At 36.3% G+C, this 23027-nt stretch overlaps 1 protein-coding gene across 1 annotated transcript in view; it reads right to left on the reverse strand.

Annotated features, from left to right (window-relative positions):
* Positions 1 to 23027, reverse strand: part of RAVER2 (ribonucleoprotein, PTB binding 2) — a 141324-nt gene that overhangs the window by 39722 nt on the left and 78575 nt on the right. The window contains exons 7-11 of the mRNA XM_068961220.1: positions 21726 to 21830; positions 21464 to 21575; positions 18724 to 18992; positions 9469 to 9580; positions 7492 to 7628 (exon numbers count right to left, since the gene is read on the reverse strand). Coding sequence (XP_068817321.1) covers positions 7492 to 7628; positions 9469 to 9580; positions 18724 to 18992; positions 21464 to 21575; positions 21726 to 21830 — 735 coding nt within the window. The remainder of the gene's footprint in view (positions 1 to 7491; positions 7629 to 9468; positions 9581 to 18723; positions 18993 to 21463; positions 21576 to 21725; positions 21831 to 23027) is intronic.

Raw genomic sequence — 23027 nt, forward strand, 5'->3', positions numbered from 1 at the left:
TTGTCCCTATCATTATGCCAACACTATATTGTCTTGATTACTATGACTTTATAATAAATCTTGAAATCATGTAGAAGTCCTCAAATTTTATTTTTTTGAAGATTGTTTTCAGTAGAATAATTCCTTTGCATTTGATAGAAATTTTGAAAATCAGTTTTTCAATTTCTATTTTAGAAAAAGGCTGCTGGGAAATTGGTTGGGATTATACAGAATCTACAAATTAGTTTGGGAGGAAGAACTGATATCATACCAATATTAAGTCTTTCAATTCATGAATGTGGTATAGCACTCCATTTATAGGCATCTTTTTTACTTCCTGTCAACACTGTTCTCTAGTTATCATTGCAGAGATGTTACAAATCTTCTCAATTTATTATTATGTATTTCATGTTTGGTGCTATTATAAATGGAAATTTTAAAAAAACGTTATTTTCCAATTGTAGCTGCTAGTACACAGAAACACAGTTCATTTCTGCATGCTGCTCCTTTACCTTGTGACTTTGAAAAGCTTACTTATTATATTTAGTGGTTGCTTTTTAGCTTCTTATGGATTTTTCATGTAAACAGTCGTGTCATATACAAAGAAAGACATTTTTACTTTTCCTTTCCTATTTCATATATATTTTTAATTGTTTCATTGACTAAAGCCTCCAAGTTTATATTGTTGAATACAAGGGGTAAAAGTGTACAGTCTGGGGTTTCTCTGGTGGCTCAAAGGTAAAGAATCCATCTGCCAGTGCAGGAGACATGGGTTCAGTCCCTGATCTGAGAAGATCCCACGTGCTGTGGTGCAACTAAGCCACGTGCCACAACTAGTAAGCCTGTGCCCTCCAGCCCATGTGCCCTGGAGCCTCCCGTGCTCCACAACAGGAGAGGCCCCCTCAGTGAGAAGCCTGTGCGCTGCAACTGGAGAGAGTGGCCCCCGCTCGCTGCAACTAGAGACAAGCCCACACAGCCAAAACTAAAGACAAATAAAACTACTAAAAAGTATAGTCTTGCCTGTTCTGACAATCTCTTTACTTTAATTGGAGCATGTAGTTAACTTTTACTTAACTATTATTATCATTCATTCAAGGTTTGCCACTTAGCTATTTGTTTCCTATTCATCCTGTTTTTTTTTTTTCTTCTTTCATAACACTTTTTTGGGCTTAATCAAATGTTCTTAGAATTCCATTATAATTCAACTGTTGACATTTTAGCTACACTTTTTGAATGTTTAAATGTTTGCTCTATGGATTGCAATATACATTCATTAACTTACCACACTCTACTGAAGAGTTAATATTTTTCTACTTCAGGTAAAATATAATTACCCTGTAAACAATTTCCTTCACCTCATACTGTCCTTTGTAGTACTGTTGTCAAATATGTTATATCTACATACATTACAGGCCCCATCATGCAATGTTACAATTTTGTTTTTAATTAACTTTAATAAAGATAAAATATATAGTCTTTTTTCTTTACCCATATATTTGGTTAGTGGCTCAGAGGGTAAAGTGTCTGCTTGCAGTGCGGGAGACCAGAGTTCGACCCCTGGGTCAGGGAGATCCCCTGGAGAAGGAAATGGCAACCCACTCCAGTATTCTTGCCTGGAGAATCCCATGGAGGGAGGAGCCTGGTAGGCTACAGTCCACGGGATCACAAAGAGTCGGACACGACTGAGTGACATCACTTCACTCAGTCACTAAGTCGAGTCCGACTCCTGCGACCCCCCGGACTGCCAGGCCCCTCTGTCCGTGGTATTGTCTAGCTGAGAATACTGGAGTGGGTTACCATTTCCTTCTCCAGGGGATCTTCCCGACCCAGGAATCAAACCCAGGCCTCTTGCATTGCAGGCAGATTCTTTACTGACTGAGCTACAAGAGAAGTCCTACCCATATATTTATCAGCTGTTTAATCAGAATTATAATTAATGAGGGGCAATCTAGTGGTTAGAAGACAAAGATGCTGCTAAACATCCTACAGTATATGGTATAGCCCCACTGAAACAAAGGATCATCCAGCTCAGAATGTCAATAGGGCCAAAGCTAAGAAACTGTCTTAAAATGTGTTATTTTTATCTGGTTGCTTTCAAGATAATTTCTTTACAGCTTTGGTTTTCAGTGTATTAACTGATATACCAACATAATATTGATTTTTTTGTTTTCATGTATTCTGCTTTGCAGGGAGGTCTCTGCCTCTGTTAAATCTGTACTTTTTTAAAACCTGAACGTGAGAAATTTTTTAGCATTATTTTTTCAAATATTTTATGCCCAATTATCTTTCTTCTGTCCTTCTGGGACTCAATTACACTTATTTTAGGTTGTCTCTTACACTTATTTATATTGTCCCTTAGGTCCCTGAGGATTTGGTTTTCATCCTCTTTCTCTCTGCTCTTCAGACTGAATTATTTCTTTTGATTTGTCTTTATCTTAATTGAACCTTTTTTTTTTTCTTCCTCCAAACTTCTGCTAAGCCTATACAGTGTATATTTTTTGGTGGATACGGTACTTTAAAGTGTCTATTGTTTAAGTTTATATTTCTTCCTGAAATTCTCCCTCTGTTCATTTTTACCTATTCCCCTTAAGTCCCGTTTTTAATTTTGTAAAAACAAAATTTTATTAAACACCAGGATTTAGAATCAATGAAAAAATAGCTCAAAAAGGATTAACTTGTACATTGTTCAAGAGATAAATCTTGCAAAACCTAAGGTTCCATGTGGGTGTGCATTTGCTCATAAGATAGTAGCTTTTTGTTATTTAGTCACTAAGTCGTGTTTGACTCTTTGATGACCCATGCACTGCAGCCTGCCAGGCTCCTCCATCCATGGGATTTCCCAAGCAAGAATACTGGAATGGGTTGCCATTTCCTTCTCCAAGTCCTGTTTAGTATAGTTATTTTAAGTTAGTCTTTCCTACTAACTTCTGGGTCATCTTGGGGTCAGTTTCTATTAATTGCTTATCCCCCTAATCATGAGTAATGTTTTCTTGTTTTTTCAACTTTCTAATTATTTTTGGTTATTAAATATTGTGAATGATATACTTGCAGATATTATGGATTATATCATCTTCCTCTGAAGGTTGCTAATTTTTATTGAGAAAGTCAACTTTTTTATTATATTTATTTATTTTAATTGGAGGCTAATTACTTTACAATATTGTAGTGGTTTTTGCCACACACTGACATGAATCAGCCATGGGTGTACATGTGTTCCCCATTCTGAACCCCCGCCCCGGCCACCTCCCTCCCCATCTCCTCCCTCAGGGTCGTCCCAGTGCACCAGCCCTGAGCACCCTGTCTCGTGCATCGAGCCTGGACTGGCGATCTATTTCACATATGGTGATATACATCTTTCAATGCTATTTTCTCAGATCATCCCACCCTTGCCTTCTCCTACAGAGTCCAAAAGTCTGTTCTTTACATCTGCGTTGATAAAGAGTCAACTTTTATGAACTCAAACTTCAAATCACCTCCTCTGTTCTGGAAAGGAGCTACATCTCTTCACAGCTCTTTAGCCTCCCATCTGTTCCATTTGCTGCAAGGTCCCCTGGAGTCTCCCTCACACAAAGTTCAGGAGTCACTCAAGTGTATTTGGACTGAATTTACATAGAGATTTTTTCTGTGATTTCCCCCTTACTTTCCAGCCTTGCTAACAGTTCTGAACTCTGTTCTCTGACTCCATAAGCTGGTAAGGCTGTTTCTTTCTGTACAAACTGGCAGTAAGGTGGGGGTGGTACTAGGCAAAAAGTCACAGAAACATAAATTTCATCCATTACAGTTTTCCTCTTTCAAGGAACAGCTCTTCTTCAGTTTCTGCCTGCTTTTAGTTATTCTTCAGAGCCTTCAAATATTTTTGTTTCATATTTGATACAACTTTAATATCTGCAAGAAGGATAATCCAATAGCAGTAATTTCACCAATACTGGAATTCCAATTATAATTTTTAAATGTGAATAATTTTATTGGAAATAAAGGTTATTATAGCCATATATATCTTGACATAGTCATCTCTTTAAATGTGATAGCTTTATTGGAAATAAAAATTATTGTAGCCACTTATATCTTGACATAGTCATCTCTCCTACTTCTTATGCACAGCTGCCAGTACAAAGCAAACAATCAAAGTTTCTACATGACACTACTTCCATGCCTGAATAAGATTTTCCATAGTATAATGAAAATAATGAGGATTTTGGAACCAGAGAGATCCTTTACTAGCTGCATAAACTTAAAAGATGATATACCTTTTTATGCTTTCCCACTTATTTATGAAAGTGGTCATTTAAAAATCACAAGGTCATTAAAAAGATTAAACGTTTATATTACAAAGCATATAGTAAATGTTAAAAACAAATCTTGGTTTCTTTCTCTTGGATCTTTTCTCCAAACAGTGAAAACAGAGGGAATTCCTAAAACATGACCATCTTTTATTATTAAGAAATGCAAATCAAAACTACAATGAGGTATCACCTGACACCAGTCAAAATGGCCATCACCCAAAAATCTACAAACAATAAATGCTGGAGAGGATGTGGAGAAAAGGGAATCCTCCTACATTGTTGGTAGGAATGCAAACGGACACAGCCATTATGAAGAACAGTATGGAGAATACCTAAAAGAGCAGGAATAAATCTCCCATATGACCCCGCAATCCCACTACTGGGCATATACCCTGAAAAAGCCACAATTCTAAAAGACACAACAAGTACTCCAATGTTCACTGCAGCTCTATTTACGACAGGCAGGACAGGGAAGCAACCTAGATGCCCCTTGACAGATGAACGGTTAAAGACGACGTGGTACACATACACGATGGACTATTACTCAGCCATAAAAAAGAATGCATTTGAGTCAGTTCTATTGAGATGGATTAACCTAGAGCCTGTTATACAGAGTGAAGTCATAAAGAGAAAAACAAACATCATATACTAATGCATATATATGGAGTCTAGAAAAATGGTACTGATGAACCTGTCTGCATGGAAGGAATGGAGACACAGCTGTAAAGAATGGACGTGTGGATACAGTTGTGGAAGGAGACAGCAGGATTTATGGACAAAGTAGCATCGACATATATACACTATCCTGTGTAAAGCAGATGGCTGGTGAGAAGCTGCTATGTAACACAGGGAGCCCAGCCTGATGCTCTGTAATGACCAAGAGGGGTGAGATGGGGAGTGGAGGGAGGCTCTAGAAGGAGGGGATATATGTATAATCATGGCCGATTCGTGTTGTTATATGGCAGAAACCAACACAGTATTGTAAAGCAATTTTCCTCCAATTGAAAACTAAATTTTAAAAAATGACCATCTTTTACTAGTCAATTAGTAGCATTTAATCAAGTTTAAGTTATAAGGATGAAAGAACACAAGGAGAGAGAACAAATCTCACTTTATGAACAAGCATGAGACAGCAGAGACTGTCCAAGGAGACACTGAATCCAGGCAGGATCCACATCTCCACAGTTTCTCTGGTTAAGCAAGCGCACAGGGAGGAGGAAGGCTGGCAACACAGGGGCATCTTTATCACAGAATTTCTCCATGAGTAAATGGGAAAGGACTTTCTTTCTATGGATATAAGTGTACAATAAAACACAATAATCTAACAAGCAAATGTGCTATTTAGAAGAGCAACACAGGTTTCAAAACTGAAATAAATGAAAAGGTAAATATGAAAAATAACTTTCAAAGCTTAAATCACACATTTTAAATTTTAAAAAACTTATTGTGCTTCTTATCTATGAAGTAAATTTTGTTCCTTATAAAAAACCAAAAAGTTAAAATTGTATAGGACTGTGTTTTATAATTTTTTAAGATTAATAGATTATGGAAATTTATCATGAATTTATATATAGTTTTACATGATTTTTAAAAATGCATTATAGTTCCTGATATAAATATGACAATTTTTTTCTTCAGTCTACAGACTATTGGGATTTTAGGTTATTTATAATTTTCAAAACTATAATTATTCATAGATGACTTTACACACCTCTGATGATTTCTTGCCTTTGTCACTTGTAAATATAATCAGCATACAATTAATATCCTTACCTAAGCATTACTTAAAACGTTAACAAATAAGGGAACAAAGATGAAGCCTTATGAAACACAGAAGAGTATATGTTCCAGACTGCATCAATTCATTATTGTTCCTTAAATATAGGTATGTTGCCATCTAATTGCATCATCTTCCGATTCATATTTCTCCATCTTTTCCACAAGCATATAGGAGACTTTATTATATCCAGCTTCACTATTTCTACAGAATTCATTTGACCTGTGTTTCTAATATCCTATCACAAAAGCATAATCAGGCATCAATTGTTCTAAGTGAATTTGTATAGGTTTTCTTTTCTAAGTTTATTAGAGACCAACACAGTTGTTCTAAAGAAAGCAAAGTGTAAAGTATTGCTCCCATAGACAGGAGAGAGCTGAGGAGGTAACTGCTGTGAGAAATAAGAAAGAATTAGAATTGTTAGTTTTCAAGACTCTGGTTATTACATAAGGTTATATACTACTAACATGATATACATTCTGAGTGTTAAATCACTAAAAATAAGCTGAAGGAGAAAAGCCTGAAAAGAAAAATGAACATATTTAAGTAATGACACAGTGTGTCTTTTGAATGTAATATTTTAATGTTTTTGACTGTTTTAATAGTCAAAATAGTGCTGCTGCTAAGTCGCTTCAGTTGTGTCTGACTCTGTGTGACCCCATAGACAGCAGCCCACCAGGCTCCGCCTTCCCTGGGCTTCTCCAGGCAAGAACACTGGAGTGGGTTGCTATTTCCTTCTCCAATGCATGAAAGTGAAAAGTGAAAGTGAAGTCGCTCAGTCATGCCCAACTCTTAGTGACCCCATGGCCTGCAGCCCACCAGGCTCCTTCGTCCATGGGATTTTCCAGGCAAGAGCACTGGAGTGGGGTGCCATCGCCTTCTCCGAAAACAGTGCTAGTCATAGTCATTTAATAGTCATAATAGTGCCAGTTATGGTCATGTATCCATATCCATAAGCAGTGAATAAGAACAGAGGTATTTCCTTAGCTTTCTTAGTCAGGTCTACACTGGTATAAACCAGAGGTCAGCAGAATTTTTCTGTAAAGAGCCAGATAGTAAATATCTGATCTTGTGGGCCACGTAGTTTCTGCTGTAATTACTCAACTCTGACATTGTAGCACTACAGCATCGTAGACAACATGCAAACAAATGGATGTGGATGTATCCCAATAAAACTTTATTTTAAAAAACCAGGTTGTGATTGTGGGCTGATGCCCTGCAGTTTGCGGTCCACTAGTGTAAACAATGTGAACAAATATCTAGGGCAAAATCATACTTAGCAATCTTCTGAACATGTCCTAAAGCTACATACAGTGGGCAAGAAATATTATATAAATCAGTGCAATTTTACTGCCTTATGACATTACAAGAATCACAGTTTCATATACAGTGAATTCAGTATATAGTTGAAACAATTTTTCTATCTATCATCAAAACCTGAGAATGAGGTACCTGTGCATAATCACCAAAAGGTTGAGAATAAGCAATGCACTTCTCCAATGTGTGTTGTGATTCATTTCCCTGAGAGATGGTATCCAGAATGTTGTTTGCAATTCCAGTCTTCTGTACAGTGGTTTTACTTGCAGGGGCTTAAGGCAAAAATCAATATATAAACTTTAGTTAGCTTGTTTTATTATAAATTACAGAGTATAAAACCCATTAATTCAGTATATTCTCAAGTAGAACACAAATTTTAGTTTGCCAGTAAAGATTTACATTTATTATTCTTGTGTGCATGTGCTAAGTCGCTTCAGTTGTGTCTGACTCTGTGACCCTAAGGACTGCATTCCACCAGGCTCCTCTGTCTATGGGATTCTCCAGGCAAGAATACTGAAGTGGGTTGCTGTTTCCTCCTCCAGAGAATCTTCCCGACCCAGGGTTGAACTCGCATCTCTGACATCTAACTTGCACTGGCAGGCAGGTTCTTTACCACTAGTGCCACCTGGGAAGCCCTTTATTATTCCTAGGGGAAAATATATATATAGTATTGTCTAGTTTGTTTTAAACAACCAAAAATGGAAACCTGCTCTATGGGTAATAATCTTGATGGAAACATTTAAAAAGTATATGTCTAATCTCTAAAGCGAGGCATTCAAAATGTAAATTAACCATTCTTATTAATCCAACAGTTGTAACCATCAAATTGTAGACCAGATAAAAACAGAGAGGGCATACGAGAAGCCTACTTCCTTCCTGGCTCAGATGATAAAGAATCTGCCCACCATGCAGGAGACCAGGGATCAATTCCTATGTTGAGAAGATACCTGGGGAAGGGAATGTCAACTTACTTCAGTATTCTTGCCTGGGAAATCCCATGGACACAGGAGTCTGGCAGGCTACAGTCTATGGGGTCAGAAAGACTCAGACATGACTGAGTGACTAACAGTTTCTTTCTTTCATACCAGAATAATATTAAATTTTTTCTGGCTTTAAAAAATTATAAATTAATGGTTAGGTTCAAGAGGATACTTCATAAAAAACAAAGAATGTTTATTAAAAACAAAATTCATCTTTCATCTCTTTTCATTCAGTTTTATTCTTTTTCCCAGAGGTAACAGCTTAGTATTTTCTCAGATTTAACTTTATGCATTTATACATTCAAGTACATGCATAAAAGAATACATAGCTTTAAATAAACATAAATGGAATCAATCTATGAACACATTTGTTTCTTGTATTCAACAATTTGCTTTAGAGATCATTTAATATTAGTGTATGTAGTGCTTCCTCAACTATATATTTCACTTTATGACAAACTATTTAATCATTCCCCTACTGATGACCATTAAGGCACTTTCCAATTTTTCACTATTGAAAACCAAGGCTGCAGTGAATATCTTAGTGCCTGGAAAACAACACATTTGTGATTTTTTTCTTAAAACTATACTTGAATTAATAGTTTTAATTTACTAATTGAAGGCATGAGGAGGTCCTCTAAAAATGTAAATGAGAATTCCACTTCTGCCAGTTATTAGTAACTAATATATTGGGAGTATTTGGCAAATACTCCCAATATATTAGATAATATAGAAGATTGAACTTCATATTTAAGAAATATGATTCTATATATACTATAAAGAATTATAGCACTGCCAAATAATTCCTTTATCCAATTATTTTCAATCATAATTCCATTATAACTCATAATAGATAATTCATAATGGAATCAATTATGCAATTCAATTATGAATCAAGCAATTCAATAAACATATGCTTAAGAAAATATTATGAAAGATGTTTTTCTTAAATAAAATAGAACATACATTAAAAGCTTTAATTATTCTTTCAATTTAAGGACTAAGGTCATAATTAGACTTCAGCTGGTCAACAGGCATTATTTGCTTTCATTAAGTTAAAAATTAAAGTGAAACTCATTATGAAAAGTATTCAGTAGAACTCCAAAATACTAATAGGGAGCTTTTCACTTACATGATAAGCACACACTGGGCAACACACTTGCCAAGTTCAAGTATGGATTTTTACTGAGCCGAATTTCTTTTGGTGGCTCTCCCAAGAGTGAAGTCTGATTCTTAGAGGCAGCCTATTTATCAAAAAAAGAGAATGAGTGCTTAATGATAGGTAAAAGAAAATTAAAATGCAGAAAGTGTAGGGAAATACTTATTCTTCAATAAATGTGGTTTAGTGTAACAAAAATTTGTGAAGCAATGTTTAAAGCTATAAATTCATAAAATATTTATGGATACTGATTAAAATGATCACATTTCACCTGCTACTATTTTTCCAATTAGTTTTTTAAAAAACCATTCTAGAACCATAGAACTTTAGAACTGAAAGAGAACTAAAGGTCATCTTGTACAACCTTCTCATTTGAATCAGGAGAGAATTCATGCTCACAAGAAGAAACAAATCCCATACCTTCTAGATCCCACAAGTTGCAACTAAGACCCAGCGCAGCCAAATGAATAAATATTAATAAATATTTTTTTAATTACAAAATATTGCTGAAAGAAACTAAAGACATAAATAAAAGAACATCCCATTTTCATGTATTAGATTTAATGTTAAAATTTCAATACAAACCAAAGAGATCTATAAATTCAATATAACCCCTATCAAAATTCTAACTTTTGTAAAGGGCAGAAATAGAAAATTCAATCCTAAAATTGACATGAAATATCAAGGGACTCGAAACAATAAAAATAATATTGAAAAAGATGAACAAGAATGGAAGGCTCACATTTTTTAAATTTTGAACTTATTACACAGCTGTAGTAATTGCAATAGTACGATACTGGCATAAAGACAGACAAATAAACCAAAGGAATAGGACACAGAGCCCAGAAACAAATTACTGTATACATGATAAGATGATTTTCCATGAGTGTCAGAACTATACAATGAGGCAGCCTTTTCAACAAAAATGGGAAAACTAGATATCCACATAAAAGAATGAAGTGGATCTTCACCAAACACCATATATAAAAATTAACTCAAAATGGATCAAAGACCTAACAGTAAGAGCTAAAACTAAAAATCTTAAAAGAAAAACTTAGGTAAAAAGCTTCATAATACTAGATTTGTCAACCATTTCTTAGAGATGAAAAAACAGAAACTAGAAAAAAAAAAAATCATATACTGGGCCACAAAACAAATCTTAACAAATTTAAGAGTACTAAAATCATATCAAGGGTTGTTCTGACTACAATGGTAGTCTAAGAGGAAAACTGGAAAATTCAGAGATATGTACAAATTAAATAACATACTCTTGAACAACCAATAAGCCAAAGAAGAAATCAAAGGAGACATCAAAAAGTATCTTGAGACAAATGAAAATGGAAACACCACAAATCAAAACTTATGGAATGCAGGAAAAGCAGCTTTAAAGAGAAGTTTATGGCAATAAATGTCTACATGAAGAAAAAAGAAAGATCTCAGAGAAACAATCTAAATTTACACCTCAAGTTACTAGTAAAAGAAGACCAAACTAAGCCCAAAATTAGCAGAAAAAGGAAATAATAAAGATCAGAAATAAATGAAATAGCACTATAAAGACAGATCAATGAAATTAAGTGTAGGTGTTTTGAAAAGATAAACAAAATAGACAATTTGGCTTTACTAACCAAGAGAAAAAGAGGACTCAAGTAAATATCACTGACCCCTGAACAACAAGAGTTTGAACTGTGCAGGTCCACACGTGGATTTCTCAAAAGCAAACATAATACCTATATTTTCATTTTACAGATCTTTGACTTAGCTAAGTGTGGGGAAGTTTGTGTTCAATTAGAGATCACAACATGTGTAATCAAAAAGGGTCCCTGAGGGACTTCCCTGGCGGTCCAGTGGTCAACAATCTGTCTGCCAATGCAGGGGACACAGGTTCAATCCCAGGTCCAGGAACTAAGATCCCACAGGCTGCGGGACAACTAAGCTCAGGCGCCACAACTACTGAGCCAGCACGCTGCAACTACTCAGCTTACATGCCCTAGAGCCTGTGCTTAGCCACAAGAGTAGCTACCACAATGAGCAGCCTGCATACCGCAACCCCTGCTCACCACAACTAGAGAAAGCCCGTGCCTCACAACAAAGACCCAACACAACCAAACATTTTTGTAAAATAAATTAAAAATATTTTTTAATTAAAAAAAAAACAAATCCTGATTCTATCCAGACTTTCAGTTACATGGATTTTTGAGTGCTTGCTTGTCAGTACTCCTAACTGCTTTGTGGTTTAACGGTCAACTGCAGATACAAATGGAGGAGGAGACATTAAAATTACAGATACCACAGACATACAAAGGATCATAAGCAATTATTATCAACAAATACATGCCAACCAACTGGGCAACCTAAGGGGAAAAATGGATAAATTTCTAGAAACATACAAGCTATCAAGACTGAATCAAGAAGAAACAAAATATAAACAGAGCAATACTGAGTAAGGAGTAATCAAATACCTGACAACAATCAAAAGCCCAGGGCCAGGTGGTTTCACTGGTGAACTGTACCAAAGATTTAAAGAAGAATTAACATCAATCCTTCTGAAACTCTTCCCAAAAACTGAAGAAAAGGAATACCTCCTAACCTATTTTATGAGGCCAGCATTGCTCTCAAACCAAAGCTAGACAAAAATCTTACAAAAAAAAAAAAAAAAAGGCCAATATCCCTGATGAACACAGATACAAAAGTCCTCAACACAGTACTAGCAGACCTAAATGAAATACTGCTGCTGCTGCTGCTAAGTCGCCTCAGTCGTGTCCGACTCTGTGCGACCCCAGAGTCGGCAGCCCACCAAGCTCCCCCGTCCCTGGGATTCTCCAGGCAAGAACACTGGAATGGGTTGCCATTTCCTTCTCCAATGCATGAAAGTGAAAAGTAAAAGGGAAGTTGCTCAGTCGTATCCGACTCCTAGCGACCCCCATGGACTGCAGCCTACCAGGCTCCTCCGTCCATGGGATTTTCCAGGCAAGAGTACTGGAGTGGGGTGCCATTGCCTTCTCCTAACAACCTGAATTAACAACACATTAAAAGGATTGTACACCATGATCAAGTGGAATTTATCCCTGGGAAGCAAGAATGGTTCAACACAGGCTAATCAATAAATGTGATACACCACATAAACATAATAAAGGATAAAACCATATGACTGTCTTAATAGATACAAAAAATACACTGGACAAAATTCACATCATTTCATGATCAAAACTATGAACAAATTGGGCATCAGTTCAGTCGCTCAGTCGTGTCTGACTCTGTGACCCCATGAATCGCAGCACGCCAGGCCTCCCTGTCCATCACCAACTCCCGGAGTTTACCCAAACCCATGTCCATCAAGTCGGTGATGCCATCCAGCCATCTCATCCTCTGTCGTCCCCTTCTCTCCTGCCCCCAATCCCTCCCAGCATCAGAGTCTTTTCCAATGAGTCAGCTCTTCACATCAGGTGACCAAAGTATTTGCGTTTCAGCTTCAGCATCAGTCCTTTCAATGAACACTCAGGACTGATCTCCTTTAGGATGGACTGGCTGGATCTCCTTGCAGTCCAAGGGACTCTCAAGAGTCTTCTCCAACACAGTTCAAAAGCATCAATTCTTCAGCGCTCAGCTTTCTTCACAGTCCAACTCTCACATCCATATGTGACCACTGGAAAAACCATAGCCTTGACTAGAGGGACCTTTGTTGACAAAGTAATGTCTCTGCTTTTGAATATGCTATCTAGGTTGGTCATAACTTTCCTCCCAAGAAGTAAGCGTCTTTTAATTTCATGGCTGCAGTGATTTTGGAGCCCAGAAAAATAAAGTCTGACACTGTTTCCACTGTTTCCCCATCTATTTCCCATGAAGTGATGGGACCAGATGCCATGATCTTCGTTTTCTGAATGTTGAGCTTTAAGCCAACTTTTTCACTCTCCTCTTTCACTTTCAACAAGAGGCTTTTTAGTTCCTCTTCACTTTCTGCCATAAGGGTGGTGTCATCTGCATATCTGAGGTTATTGATATTTCTCCCGGCAATCTTGATTCCAGCTTGTGCTTCTTCCAGCCCAGCGTTTCTCATGATGTACTCTGCATATAAGTTAAAGAAGCAGGGTGACAATATACAGCCTTGTCGTATTCTTTTTCCTGTTTGGAACCAGTCTGTTGTTCCATGTCCAGTTCTAAGTGTTGCTTCCTGACCTGCATACAGGTTTCTCAAGAGGCAGGTCAGGTGGTCTGGTATTCCCATCTCTTTCAGAATTTTCCACAGTTTATTGTGATCCACACAGCCAAAAGCTTTGGCATAGTCAATAAAGCAGAAATAGATGTTTTTCTGGAACTCTCTTGCTTTTTCGATGGTCCAGCAGATGTTGGCAATTTGACCTCTGGTTCCTCTACCTTTTCTAAAACCAGCTTGAACATCTGGAAGTTCACAGTTCACGTATTGCTGAAGCCTGGCTTGGAGAATTTTGAGCATTATTTTACTAGTGTGTGAGATGAGTGCAATTGTGTGGTAGTTTGAGCATTCTTTGGCATTGCCTTTCTTTGGGATTGGAATGAAAACTGACCTTTTCCAGCACAGAGAAATCTATATACCTCAACATAATAAAAGCTATATATAAAGGACAACCTCACAGTTGACATGGTAGCTTTTCCTCTAAGATCAGGAACATGACAACAATGCCCACTTTTACTACTTTTAGTCACCACAGTATTAGAAGTCTTAGCCAGAATAATTTTGCAAGAAAAAGGAAATAAAAGGTGTCTAAATAAAAAAGGAAGAAATTAAACCATCTCTGTTGGCATCCATCACATTTCTATATACTAACAATGAACTATTCAAAAAGAAATTATGAAAACAATGCTAGTTATAATACCACCAAAAAGAGTAAAATACTTTGGAGTAAATTTAGCCAAGGAGGTGAAAGATCTATACACTGCAAACTATATGACTGATGAAAGAAATTGAAAGTTACACAAATAACTGGAAAGATATCTTGGATTTACAGATTTGAAAAATTAATATTGTTAAAATGCCCACACTGCCCAAAGTGATCTACAAATTCAAAGCAATCCCTGTCAAGATTTCAATGGCACTTTTCACAGAAATAGAACAAACAATCCTAAAATATATGTGGAACTTCAAAAGATCCTGAATAGCCAACACAATCTTGAGGAAAAATTCAAAGCTGGTGGCATCACGCTTCCTGGTTCCAAACTATATTACAAAACTACAGTCAACAAAACAGTATGGTACATGCATAAAAACAGACATGCTGATCTATGAAAAAAAATAGAGCCCAGAAATAAAGCCAGATATATGTGGTCAACTAACATTTGAAATGGGTGCCAAGAACACACATGGGTAAAGGACACTCTCTTTAATAAATGGTGTTGGGAAATCTGCATGTCGATATGGAAAAAAATGACTCTGGATCCCGATCTTACACGATACACAAAAATGTACTCAAACTGGATTAAAGACTTAAAAATAAGAGCTGAATTCATAAAACTACAAGAAAATATAGAGGAAAAGCTACTTGACATTGGTCTTAGTAATCATTTTTTGATATCATTTTATGGTATCAAAGTATAGACAACAAAAGCAGAACTAAGCAAGAGCTAAAAACCTAAACCGGCATACTACAGTCCATGGGGTTGCAGAGTCAGACATGACTTAGTGACTGAACGACAAAAAACTAAAGAGTTTCTCTACAGCAAAGGAAACAACAAGATTAAAAGGCAACGGGAGAACATATTCGCAAACCATACACAGGAACTCAATAGCAAAGAAAAAATAGCCTAATTAAAACACAGCAAAGAATCTGAATAGACATTTTTGCAAAGAAGATATACAGGTGACCAATATGCATATGAAGAGGCTTTTAACATCACTAATCACTGGAGAAATGCAAATTCAAAACCACAATGAGAGACAATGTTGGTGAGGATGTGTAGAAACTGAAACCCTCATGCTTTGAGGGTAGAAATATAAAATGGTACAGCTGCTATGGAAAATAGAATGGCAGTTCCTCAAAAAATTAGAAAATATCTTGATGCTGGGAAAGATTGAAGGCAGGAGGAGAAGGGGATGACAGAGGATGAGATGGCTGGATGGCATCACTGACTCAGACATGAGTTTGAGCAAGCCCCGGGAGTTGGTGATGGACAGGGAAGCTTGGCGTGCTGCAGTCCATGGGGTCACCAAGGATCAGACACAACTGAACGAATGAACTAAACTGATGTTCCATATGATTCCCCTAATTCCACGTCTGGGTAAATACCCCAAAGAACTGAAAACAGACTCAAACAGATACTTATATACTAATATTCATAGCAGCATTATTCACAAGAGCCTACTGATGTTGAAGCTGAAACTCCAATACTGTGGCCACCTGATGTGAAGATCTGACTCATTTGAAAAGACCCTGATGCTGGGAAAGATTGAAGGTGAGAAGAGAAGGGGCAACAGAGGATGCAATGGTTGGATGGCATCACCAACTCAATGGAGATGAGTTTGAGTAGACTCCGGGAGTTGGTGATGGACAGACAGGCCTGGTGTGCTGCAGTCCATGGGGTCGCAGAGAGTCAGACACGACTGAGCGACTGAACTGATCTGAAAGATGGAAACAATCCAAATGTCCATTAATAAATGAATGGATAAACAAAATGTAGTATATAAATACAACGGAATACTAGTCAACCTTTAAAATAAGGAAATTCCAATACAATTCATGCTACAACATGGATGACCACTGAAGAGTAAAGTCATCATTAAGTCGTGTATCATTCCACTTACACTGGGTACCTAGAATAGTCAAATTCTGAACAGAAAGTAAACAGTGCTTATTGGGGGCTGGAGAGAAGGGAAAATGGGAGAGTTGGTGAATGGGCACAGAGCTGCAGTATGGCATGATGAGAAAGTTCTGGAAATGGATAGTAGCAATAGTTGTAAAACAATGTGAATGTACTTAAGGCCACTGATTTGTACACTTAAAATTCAGATCTCACCCCTATCTCTCTGAATCAAATTCTCAGGGCTGAGGAAGATAGAGTCCAACCCTCGACACCTATAGTGGCGATTGTGATGGAAAGACAGAATCAAGAATCACTAATCAACGTAACGCAAAAGATGCAGGTCTAAAACTCTGCATCCAAGTTTAGCCAGCTGTTTAACAAAGTCCAAAATCTTGCTACATAATTAGAAAACATTCTGAAATTACCTGGTCCAAGCAATCCCCTATTGTCAGGAGAGAAGAATCACTTCTACAACAATATGTACAGGTGTCCACCAGGGTCTGTATAATTGCCTTCAGTGATACGACATTCATATCTTTGTGAAAGTGTGAACTTTTTCTTTGTTTTAAAACTTCAATTGTTCTGTGTTATATTAAGCCTAAACTGACTTTATTGTTTGTCATACTTATTAGACTAATTCTGCCCACTAAAGAAACATAAAATACTATGTGACTAGACTAGTTTGTGAATTTCTTTTTTTTTTAAACGTCAAATAAAATGACAGCTAGTCAACCCTTGCCAAGTTCCACATATCTGTTTCCCTCAATTCTTCACCGCGGGACTTGTTTTCTAGGCTCTGCCCTACTTCAGCTGTCTACTACCGGATACACTTTCATTTACCCATTATGTGAATCATCTCAAGTCCAGATTTTCTAAAGACCCTAGTGCACAGGTCCCCAGCCTTTGGGATCTAATGCCTGACGCACTGTGGTGGAGCTGATGTAATAACAGAAATGCAGTGCACAACAAATGTAATGCACTCGAATCATCTCAAAACCACCCCCACTCCCCCCAATCCATGGAAAAAACTGTTTCATGAAACCAGTCCCTGGTACCAGGAAGGTTAGGGACCGCTGTCCTAGTGCTTTCCATGCATTAAAAAGTCTGTGCGAAAAGAAACAGAATATTTATATATGAGTTTTATTTAACTTCCCTCAATAACTTAAGCAATTAATCCTGCAAATAAATATTTAAAATTCTTCCTTCTATGCAGAACCACCTTAGCTTTCTCAACGGACAATTACAGGTGTTCTATCCATACCTCCTGTCATGACTAGGTGTCATTTTGAGATCTGAATACAGCCAACTACAAGAATTTTTTCCCTCACGTGTCACTTCTAAATCAAACAGTACTTTTTGTTGTTGTTTAGTCGCTCTGTCGTGTCAGACTCTTTGCAACCCCATGGACTGCAGAATGCCAGGCTTCCCTGTGTTTCACCATCTCCTGAAGTTTGCTCAAAATGGTATTTTAAGATACAAATAAAAAATTAAATTAAATGTACTTTATTCTACCTACCAATTACAATATTTACAAATGTCAGTGATTTATGAACCAATAAATTTTGGGTAAAGTCTTCCAGAATTAAAACCAAGATTAGATTCTTTTGAACACACCAGAGATTAATAACTAGTTTTGAAATCTTTCAGATAAACTAGAATTTATTCTACTTTTAAATACTAAAATAATACTTACTTAGCTAAAAAATATATATTTTAGAAATAGTGTTGTATTTTAAAGAATGGCATTATCATTTACTAAGAAATTCTTATAAAGAATATTATATAATTGGATAAGTATTAATGGTACTCCTGTGCTTTCCTAAACTACAAAATTTTGAACTTATATTACTTTGTGTTTGAAAATTATGCACATCTCAAGGCTTTTAGAAAAGCAAACATTTACAGGAATAAAGAATTCATATTTAAATATTTTAAAATGATAGATTTAAAAAACATTTTATACATATATTTTATTTACAAACTGGCAAGTAATTAAGCAGAATCCCAAACATCATTTGGCATAACTTATCAAAAGATAGATTTTTGTTTATAATAATAGCTTTTTTTAAGGGTCCAATATTTTCTTCTTTTCAGAAGCAAATGTACACTATGAAAACAGTCAGCATGTCATTGACATAGGAATTATATAGTTTGTAATCCATATTTATATACTTTAAGTATATTATCTTCTTTTGAAATACAAAATAGTTCAGATTACTTGATGCTTTATAAATTATACCACCTGTAAAATAACCAAAAAATTAAATACTCTAGAATTAGAATCATTTAAGATACAATGAAAAAGGAATATATACATATTCCTTGGTAGTATACACACACATGTAGTATACATATATATACTTCATGTATATACATGTGTGCATTTATGTGTGTGTGTATGCATGCATGCACACACTCACACACACACACACACACACACACACAGAGTTTCCTTACCCCTGAACTTATCTCCAGGCCTTTAGGCTGACTTTGTTGTTGCTTATGATGTCCTGTGAGCAAGCCTCCAGCAGTAAGGTTTGGAAAGCTCTGAAGATAAGTCTGTGACCCTGAGAAATTTCCTTCTGCCATTCCCACCAGTGCTGGCTGTTTCTCCTGAGTGCTACAATGCCCTGGTCCAGCGTGTCCAGCAATGTGCTGATTTGGAAGGAATGGTAACATGCCCATGCCAGCTGTTATACTTGTTTGAGTTGGAATCAAATTAGATGCTGCTGTGAATCATAAATGCAAAAAATTTTGGTTAGATGAGGCTTATTCACAATAGTCCTTTTGATTTTGTCAAGTTGTAGGCAAAATGTGCAGAAACCTATTTTTTAATCTATTAGAGAACAGTTAACATTAAAAGGTGAGGTTAAAGGTTGTAAATTAGCAGCATCCTGTATGGAAAAACAGAAACCTCTAATAGTAATCACGCTTTTCCTATCTCAGCAACTTTCAGTATAATCTCAAGGATACTATACTCTTTCATTCCAAGTTTTAATTGTACACTTTAAAGCTGACAGCAAAATTTATGTACTTGTTTGCATTTAAGTTATATCAGTGCCTTTAAAAAAAAAAAAAAAACCCAGTCATTGTAATTTTCCAGCTTCTATGTTTGAAGGGAATAATTAAATAAGCCTTCAGTAAAGTGGCAACATTCAAAAAGCATGTAATAGTTTTGCTTATAGAGCATTGTCATAGGGGTCTCTGAAGGCTCTCCTTAGTTCTGAGTGATGAAAAGGCATAATATATACAAAAGAAATACCCAATTTAGTGAGTCCTGTGTCTACCATTTGAGGGACTATGACTTCTTTGAACTTTGAGTAATAATCTCCCACCTTCTGCTACGAGCTGCATGTTTGTGTCCCCCTTCACCCCAAAATTCATAGGTTGAAATCCTAACCCTTGATATGATGGCAGAAGTATATGGAACCTTTGGGAAATTATTAGGTCATAAGACATTGGAATTAGTGCCCTTATAAAACAGAGAGCTAGCTCCATAGAGCTAGCTAGTCCCTTCAGGATGTGAGGATACAATGAGAAAGTGCCATCAGTGAACAAGAAAGTGAGTCCTCATTAGACACAAAATCTGCTAGTACTTTGATCTCAGACTTCCCAGTCATTAAAACTGTAAGAAATAAATTTCTGTTGTTTATAAATCAAATAAATTAATTAATTAAAAATTCTGAGAGTCAACAATTATTAAAGTTACATTAACCCAATAATTATATTTAGTCAGCTGACTTGTACCAACTCATGAGTCAAATACACTGTCTCCTCGCAGCTCCTGAGTTCAACATCTTTGCATGGGTAACCTGAAATCAGCCTTGGTTGGACTGTTTACAAACAAAAGTCCACAAACACTACAAATCGAGATTTCTTTTTTAACTCAGAGAGTTGGTTTTTAAACATCAGCACACCGCTGGTTTAAAAAACATCAATATTTGTGAATGGATAAGCACCAAATGAAAGTTTAATACATGAAAGTTTTACATTTTTATTTACAGGGATTAACAATTCTGAAAGGAACAGAAGTTTTAATAGGAAAACTTTGAATCATTTCATTTTTAAAAAATCTATAGGTCAAAGCTAAATGAAAAGAACTAGTTTTGATAACTATTATAATTAAATCAAAGTTATACTTTAAAAATTCTCTAAACAAATTTCTTACTTTTAGTACTTAATATTTGGAGATAGATTCTTAGTTCTATTTTTGAGCAATATATTTACTTAGATGCTTATAATTTTCAGTGTTCTTAAAGCAGCAATGCTGAAGCAATTGGCTAATTATTTAACTCAACATAAATAATAAATATCTGCATAAGCTTTTAAGCATACAAAATTTAATTTTTAGGACTCACCACACCATAAAAATTTCTATACCTGACTGTATACTGGTTTAACTTTTGCCCAGTCAATTTCAATAGTCTGAATTGATCATTTAACTATTTTACTTGGCTTCATGTACAAGAGTTTCAACAACTTTAAAAAAAAAATCACTCGTGATGGCTTTTCTCTTTTTTTCCCCCCTCAGCGTGCTCACTTTGAACAAATTTCAGTGAAACTTCAAACTGAAAATGCCTTTCAAAATCACACTCAAGTAAGAAATCTTGGTATACTACCATGGTGTTATTCTAAAAAGAAAAGTAATTGTTCTGTTTAAATTTGTCATATTTTAGAAGTACATAGTACACATTATTTTTTTCTGCTACTATGTTGGAGTTCACATTTTAAAAATTATACAAATAATCAAACTTTAACTTTACAATTACCAGATATTTCTTAATAATCAAACTTTAAATTTATAATTACCAGATATTTCTTAATAAAACCTAACATTTCTTCATCTAGGCAAAAGTTACACGGATCACTCTGCAAAGTGCTGTCAGCCCAGTGGGCAGCATGTCAGTCTCAATGCATCTATGTCTTTGCCTCATGCTTCTATGAATCACCATCAAATATTAAAGCATATCCAACAGAGAAAGTCTTATCTTGGCATAGAAACAAGTCCATCAATACATAACTTATCAATAGTATTCTAATGTAAAAAATAGAGAAGCCCAGAGGGCTCTTGAAACTTTAAATGATTAAAAAAACTCAAATCTGACCTTCCTGTAAATACAAGTGGAATACAGTTACACTATCTTTAAATCTCAAATCTGACTGTTTACTGACGTCTCAGCAAAAACACATCATTTACTTTTATGTGCTTCTCCAAGATGGCCCAGCTCTGTTTTCAATGGAAGCGGTGACCCTATCCCTACGGCAGTCTGAAGTACCATAGCTGGGGGTTCTCCAAGTAAGCCTGGTTTCTGCAAAAGAAAAAAGAATTTTGCTCATGGCAGCAAGATATAATCTAATAAAAAAAAACTATACATGTGAAAATTCATAAACCACCTGACCAACAGCATGATTACAGAAGAGGGGTGAACTCATTTCAAAATTAAAAATTCCATACTTACATTATTAGTATGTATATTCTCAAACTTCATTAGCTGTTGCTGAGCCAGTGGTACATGAGAAAGATTCTGAAGAAATAAATTAGAAGTATTACCCATAAGTGAGCTCTGTGAAAATGACAAAACATTAAATTAGCTTAATTTTGAAGAGGTAATTGTTGTGTAACCCAATTCATTTTAAAGTTAATTCCCCTGTTGATCTGAGCACAAGCAACAGCTTCTTATCCTACTTTCCAATTACAGGCAACACTAATTAATTCTGTCAGTAACATACAAGATGTGACCATGTAGTCATGAAACTAATTCCACATTTCTTCCTTCTTTTCTTTCATCCTTTCTCCCTTTTCCTCACTCCCTTCTGGCTTTGATATCAGTATCTTTCAATCATTTATTTGCTCATTTTATTCATTCAGCAAAAATTTTTTGAGCACTTCTATATGCCAGGCACTGTGCTACATAGAGAGGAAAACAATATGATCTGCCCTCATGGATCTTATAGTCCCCTGAGGAAGGGAGACATTAATTATAAAAATACACAATTAATAATGGTGATGAGTGTATGAAGGAAAAATACAAGGAGTGATGAGAACAAAGCATGGTGGAACTTGATTTAGACTGATAAATTCAAGGAAGGTTTCCCGGAGCAACTAACTCATGCACAGAGATCTGAAGGCTGCAGAGAAATAACTAGGTGAAGTCTGGGGAAATGAGGTGGTGTTGGGATGGGAAAGATTTCAAGCAGGAGGAACAGCAGGAGCTAAGACCTAAGGAGAAGAGAAGAAAGGCCTTCAAGGACCAAGAGCAGTTCACTATAGCTGGGACAGGGACACCTAAGGCATTATGAGAGGCAGGGGAAGCCAGTTTGGACAGGCCCTCAAGGCCATATTAAACAGTTTGGTCTTTGTGTTAGTCGCTCAGTTGTGTCTGACCCCACACTGGGGCCCGTTGTGACCCCACGGACTGTAGCCCGCCAGGCTCCTCTGTCCATGGGATTCTCCAGCCAAGAATACTGGGGTAGTTTGCCATGCCCTTCTACAGGGGATCTTCCAGACCCAGGGCCTGAACCCAGGTCTTCTGAATTATAGGTGGATTTTTCACCATCTGAGCCACCAAGAAAGACTTCCTTCAGTCTTTATTTTAAATATTTGGTCTTTAAAGTAAAATGAGTATTGTCAAACTCTGGACTCTTCTCCCATATCACTTTAAGTGAAAGTGAAAGTGAAGTTGCTCAGTCGTGTCTGACTCTTTGTGACCACGTGGACTGTAGCCTACCAGGCTCCTCTGTCCATGGGATTTTCCAGGCAA

The sequence above is a fragment of the Capricornis sumatraensis genome, chromosome 2 (genome assembly GCF_032405125.1).
Source record: "Capricornis sumatraensis isolate serow.1 chromosome 2, serow.2, whole genome shotgun sequence".
Lineage (NCBI taxonomy): Eukaryota > Metazoa > Chordata > Mammalia > Artiodactyla > Bovidae > Capricornis > Capricornis sumatraensis.